At 34.7% G+C, this 6846-nt stretch overlaps 1 protein-coding gene across 1 annotated transcript in view; it reads right to left on the reverse strand.

The window, feature by feature from the left end:
- Nucleotides 1–6458, reverse strand: part of LOC148957011 (protein phosphatase inhibitor 2-like) — a 28718-nt gene extending 22260 nt beyond the window's left edge. The window contains exon 1 of the mRNA XM_089088168.1: nt 6340–6458. Within this exon, the coding sequence (XP_088944294.1) occupies nt 6340–6422 (83 nt within the window). The 5' untranslated portion in view covers nt 6423–6458. The remainder of the gene's footprint in view (nt 1–6339) is intronic.
- Between the last annotated feature and the right edge of the window lie 388 nt (nt 6459–6846).

Raw genomic sequence — 6846 nt, forward strand, 5'->3', positions numbered from 1 at the left:
AAAGCGCTAAGACATAGAGCGCTACAAACATCAGAATCAACTTTAAAGGATAAATTATATCACGGGTAAAAATTCTTGAAATTACTCGTCTACCCAAACTCAAAATTTTTCAAAATTTTACGTTTAGGGCTTTTTAATTGTTCATAAAGAGCAAAAAGATAGTGTTAAAAACATCAGACTCTAGGTCGAACTCCCCATTATATTCTAGGACGAGGTTTTGAAAATCCCCCTTCCCCCCAAACTCAAAATTTTTTTAAATTCTACTTTAGAAGGTTTTTTAACTATTTCTAAAGCGCTAAGACATAGAACGCTACAAAAATCTGAATCAACTTCAGAGGAAAAATTATGTTATTGTAAGATTTTTTTGAAATCTCCCTTCCCCCAAACTCAAAATTTTCCAAAATTCTATTTTAGAAGCTTTTAAAAAATTTCTAAATCGCTAATAGATAGAGTGCTAAAAAAATCAGAATCGACTTCAGAGGACACGTTATATCACGGGAAGAGGTTTTGAAAATCCCCCTTCCCCCCAAACTCAAAATTTTCCAAAATTTTACTTTAGAAGCTTTTTTAAATATTTCTAAAGCGCTAAGACATAGAGCGCTACAAACATCAGAATCAACTTCAGAGGATAAATTATGATATGGGAAGATATTTTTGAAATCCCCCTTCCCCCCAAACTCAAAATTTTCCAAAATTCTAATTTAGAAGCTTTTAAAATATTTCTAAAGCACTAATAGATAGAGCGCTAAAACATCAGAATCGACTTCAGAGGACACGTTATATCACGGGAAGAGGTTTTTAAAAACCCCCTTCAACCCAAACTCAAAATTTACCAAAATTCTACTTTAGAAGCCTTTTTAAATATTTCTAAAGCGCTAAGACATAGAGCGCTACAAACATCAGAATCAACTTTAGAGGATAAATTATGTTATGGGAAGATTTTTTTTAAATCCCCCTTCCCCCCAAACTCAAAATTTTCCAAAATTTTACTTTAGAAGCTTTTAAAATATTTCTAAAGCACTAATAGATAGAGTGCTAAAAACATCAGAATCAACTTCAGAGGACACGTTATATCACGGGAAGAGGCTTTTAAAATCCCCCCTCTCCCCAAACTCAAAATTTTCTAAAATTCTACTTTAGAAGGTTTTTTAAATATTTCTAAAGCGCTAAGACATAGAGCGCTACAAATATCGGAATCTAATTCAGAGGAAACATTATGTTTTGGGAAGATTTTTTTTAAATCCCCCTTCCCCCAAACTCAAAATTTTCAAAAATTCTATTTTAGAAGCTTTTAAAATATGTCTACAGTGCTAATAGATAGAGTGCTAAAAACATCAGAATCGACTTCAGAGGACACGTTATATCACGGGAAGAGGGTTTTAAAATCCCCCTTCCCCCCAAACTCAAAACTTTCCAAAATTCTACTTTAGAAGCTTTTTTAAATATTTCTAAAGTGCTAAGACATAGAGCGCTACAAATATCAGAATCAACTTCAGAGGATAAATTATGCTATGGGAAGATATTTTTGAAATCCCCCTTCCCCCAAAACTCAAAATTTTCCAAAATTCTAATTTAGAAGCTTTTAAAATATTTCTAAAGCACTAATATATAGAGTGCTAAAACATCAGAATCGACTTCAGAGGACACGTTATATCACGGGAAGAGGTTTTGAAAAAATTTTCCAAAATTCTACTTTAGAAGCTTTTAAAATGTTTCTAAAGCACTAATAGATAGAGCGCTACAAACATCAGAATCGACTTAAGAGGACAAGTTATGTCATGGGAAGATGTGTTTTAAATCCTCCTTTGCCCCAAACTCAAAATTTTCCAAAATTTTACTTTAGAAGCTTTTTTAAATATTTCTAAAGCGCTAAGACATAGAGCGCTACAAACATCGCAATCAACTTTAGAGGACAAATTATAAAATTTTTCTTGCGAGGGTGCAAAGTTTCGCTGAACGGATTTTTTATTGGGGGAGGAGGGAGAGGGCGGGGGTGGTGGTCAGCAGCCTGGTCGCAGTGCCCCTGCTTATACTAATCTAAGCTGACCATGTTATTGCAACGTGTTGCACCATAATAGTACTCTAAATTCGGTTGATAAATTACCTGTCTAACAAATTTGTGTGAGTTAGGTTACATATTTAATATCTTCTCTGCTTTGGCTCCCACCCCCGAATGTGCACAGATATAGCCAAAAATTGTTTTACGTTGCTATAACTCACAAATTTTTAAAGGTCATTCAAAGTTTTAGAAATCCCTCTTACCATACATCCCATTCCCCCTTCATACTCTAAAATCTGGTTGATAATTTGAAAAGCCTTATTTTCCATGGGGGTATTTTTTTTCGGGGGGGGGGGGAATTTTCCGTGAGGGTATTTCTCGTGGGGGGGCATTTTTCGCGGGGAGGTATTTTTCGGGGGGATTTTCCGGCGGGTATTCGCCAAGTACCACAAATTTGATGGTATGAGTTTTATTAAAATCTTTTACTTTTAGGGGTTGTTTCCCCCTTTTACGAAACTCAGACAAATTTGTTAGACAGGCAATTTATCAACCAGATTTTAGAGTATTATTCTGGTGCAACATGTTGCAACGAAATGGTCAGCTTAGATTAGTAGAAGCAGGGGCACCGCGAACAGGTTGCTGACCACCGCCCCTGCCCTCTCCCTCCTCCCGCTATCAAATCTCCTTTCAGCTAACCTTTGCACCCTCGAAAGAAAATTTCTATATAAGCTCCAACATTTTTTACATATTTTAAATTGCGGATGTAAAAAAGAAAAGCAAAATTTTTCAACATTATAGGATTAAGCTATTTGAATATGTTTCATGTGGTTACCCAACTCAAAATGTTAAGGGGTTTCCAAAAAAAAAAATAATCAAAACGAATATAGATTATTTGGTACTTGTGCATTATAAATAACCCACCGCTATAGACTGTACAAGGAAACCAGACGTGATTTCTTATTGCGTTTACAATATTTAAACTGTTGTTTTTTTTGGGTTTAGGGAGGGGAAAAGGTACCTAGGTTGTGTTACTTATTTAATATATACATTGATTTACCCCCCATCCCTGCATTGTCAAATATATAACCCAAAGCTGTTTATAAAATGTTATATTTGCATCCTATTTTATTTTATTTCATTAGCAGTAACCAAACTTAACTTCTTTCGTGCATAGTGGTGTGTTGTTAATAATGCACAAGTACCAATTATTCTATAGTCAAATATGCACTTCTGCTCCCTCTCTCCCCCGCCCTAGGTACACGTCAATAATGTATTGTAGCTTCAGGAATCAAGCTTGCTACACTAAACTATTTGGACAAAAATATTTGAATTGCTTTAAGAACAAATGGGGTTAGATACCATAAATTGCCAAATTTTCTGTTGCAATGTTTTAAAAATTAATTAGTAAATGATACCCATAAAAAACAAATTAGTTGGGGTTATAAAGCTCCAATATATGTTTCATGAAATGGTGTATTTTTGAGGGGATTGAATTTTTTTTTTTTAAATAGTGCTCTGCCAGATTTCCTTCCATATGTTCTTATTTTCTGCCATATCTGGGTATATTGTCTCGAACGTCACGCCAGTGTCTTTCGATATTTTGTGTGTGAGCACCTGTTGCAGGGCCAACAAAATTTATGCTGTGGTTTACGCGTAAATGCTGATAGCCCTGGCTAGCCAGGCAATCGTAGGCCCTCCAACAGTCGCTGATAATTGTTGTCCCAGGCAGGATTTGCTTTTGAATAATTCCCAACAATATGGCACTACTTCTATCTAGCATAGAAACCATGAATGAATTACCAGGTCCTCGCTCTATTCCACCAAATACCCATTTACCCTTGATGCAAATATCCTAGTGTTGAGCCTACATGGTTGACCCACCGATTCCGCTTGTTTAGTCACAGGTTGCATAAATTTAACTTTGGCAGAAATTTTGAGTTTAGGGGGAAGGGTGATGTCAAAAATATCGTACAAAAACATAGTTTATCCTCTGAAGCTATTTCTGAGGGTTCTAGCGTTCGATATCTTAGTGCATTAGAAATATTTAAAAAACATTTTTTAGTATAACTTAGTAAAATTTTGAGATTTTGGGTAAGGGGGATTTTCAAAACATCTTCCCGTGATATAGCATGTCCTGTTAAGTCGATTCTGATGTTTTTAGCACTGTATCTATTAGTTCTTTAGAAATATTTAAAAATCTTCTAAAGTATAATTTTGGAAAATTTTGAGTTTGGGGGGACGGGGGATTTCAAAAAAATCTTACCGTTACATAATTTATCCTCTAAATTTGATTCTGATTTTTGTAACACTCTATATCTTAGCGCTTTAGGACTATTGAAAAAAGCTTCAAAAGTAAAATTTTGGAAAATTTTGAGTTTTGGGGAAGGGGGATTTCAAAAACATCTTCCCGTGATATAACGTGTCCTCTGAAGTTGATTCTGATGTTTTTAGCACTCTATGTCTAAGCGCTTTAGAAATATTTTAAAATCTTTTAAAGTAGAATTTTGGAAAATTTTGAGTTTGGGGGGAAGTGAGATTTCAAAAACAGCTTCCCATGAAATAAATTGTCTTCTTAAGTTGATCCTGATGTATGTAGTGCTGTATGTCGTAGCGCTTTGGAAATACTTAAAAAATTTTAAAAGCTTCTAAAGTAGAATTTTGAAAAATTTTGAGTTTGGGAGGAGGGGGATTTCAAAAACATCTTCCCATGATATAATGTGTCCTCTGAAGTCGATTCTGATGTTTTTAGCACTGTATCTTTTAGTACTTTAGAAATATTTTAAAAGCTTCTAAAGTATAATTTTCGAAAATTTTGAGTTTGGGGGGAGGGGGGATTTCAAAAACATCTTCCTGTGATATAACGTGTCCTCTGAAGTCGATTATGACGTTTTTAGCACTGTATCTTTTAGTACTTAAGAAATATTTTAAAAGCTTCTAAAGTAGAATTTTAGAAAATTTTGAGTTTGGGGGGAAGTGTGATTTCAAAAACCTCTTCCCGTGATATAACATGTCCTCTGAAGTCGATTCTGATGTTTTTAGTACTCTATCTTTTAGTACTTTAGAAATATTTTAAAAGCTTCTAAAGTAGAATTTTAGAAAATTTTAAGTTCGGGTGGAAGGGGAATTTCAAAAACATCTTCCCATGACATAATTTGTCCTCTAAAAAGGATTAGGTTATTTTTACTGATCTCTCTTTTGAAATCCTTTCCCTAATTAATACAGTTTAAATGGTCTTATCAACAGAGTTGTTTGGCATGTGCCTGCTACCGTTAAGGGTAGCAGGTGTCTGATAAGGGTAGCAGGGTGTCTGATAAGGCAAGTGTGACATCACAACAAACCTGGTTTGATATACCATAAAGAAAGTCAGCATGGGTTGAAAATTAAAGGGCTTAGGATTTAAATAGGATTTTGGAATATATTTTAATGAACAAGGTTAAAAGCAGAAGTTGTTTAAGGTAAGCAGTGATTTATATTTATGATAGTAATATAGTATGAAATATTAGTTAAAAACAACTAGTAATGTGCAGTAATTTACCATTATATATAGGGGGGGGGGGGTGAGTGGAGGTAGGTACTTCAAAGTACCTTCCCAGGACAAACCTTAGCATGTACATCCATCCCTGAAAGTTTCATTTTCCTAACCCAACTCCTTTCCAAGATAGCCAAAAGTAACAAAAGTAGAATTTTACCGCCTTTTTTTATACTGATTACAAATATAGGCTAATAAGCATTTCTATTGGAAATGAATTTCAGCCCCCTCTATATATGCCAATTCAGGGTTAGGTATATTTAGGGGGGGGGGCTGAAATTGATTTCCGATAGAAATACTTATTATATTCGTAGCCTAATCAGCATAAAAAAGGCATCAAATGGTGTATTCACTTTATTCCTAACTCAATAATATGATTTGGTAGATGTTACTGCCTTTTTTACACTCTTTCCAAATATAATAACCATTTTTGTCAGAAATGAATTTTAGCCCCACCCCTATATACCAATTCAGGGTATATATTTGCACATTAGAGGGGTGGGGATAGAGTTTAAACTTACCTCCCATTTACATCACAAATAAAATTTGCCCCCACTCCCCTAATGTGGAAATATATACCATGAATTGGTATATATAGGGGTGGGGTAAAATTCATTTCCAACAGAAATGATTGTAGTATTTGAAAAGAGCGTAATAAAGGCATCGAGTGATATATATTCACTTTATTCATAAGTCAATATTATGATTTGGTAAAAATTTACCAGTTTGTCTAGGTTAAATGATGCAATAAACACATACTCTAGCAGCCCAGGAAAAGGTATAGGCTGAAAGATAAACATGACCAAGTTACCACTTTTTGGCCTCCTTGATTTCAAAAGAAGTTGAGTTTTTCAGAATTCCCTTTACGGGAAGTTTGCCAAGATTGTCTGCCATTTGTTTGATTCTAACTGTCTAACGAGGAAAGATTTTTAAATACAAGACCGGATTTGCCAACTTTCGCCGGAATTTCACAATGGCACAGGAACAGCCCATTCTTACTTTGCGTTTTCCAAACATACCGCACAGCAAACCAACCAATGAAAAAACCCAATAAAACTGAATTTTTAACATAATATCAGAAAACAAGGTTTTTGTTTAGTATTTATGCTAAAATTGTCTAATGACAACTAAACTATACTATATATCAATAAACCGAGGTGCTTTTATGACTCAGGACCGGATAAAAGGCAATTGGAACGATTGGGCCAAATCGGGCCCCTTGTTTGAAAGTGCCCAGCGCTGCTAACAAAATGGAAATTTTGTTCGAAACTGTAAAATATTCTTAACAATTCCAATAAGTGTTGCTTCTGGAAAGAGA

Source organism: Artemia sp. Qi Xiang Cuo, chromosome 1 (genome assembly GCF_049724085.1).
Source record: "Artemia sp. Qi Xiang Cuo chromosome 1, ASM4972408v1, whole genome shotgun sequence".
Lineage (NCBI taxonomy): Eukaryota > Metazoa > Arthropoda > Branchiopoda > Anostraca > Artemiidae > Artemia > Artemia sp. Qi Xiang Cuo.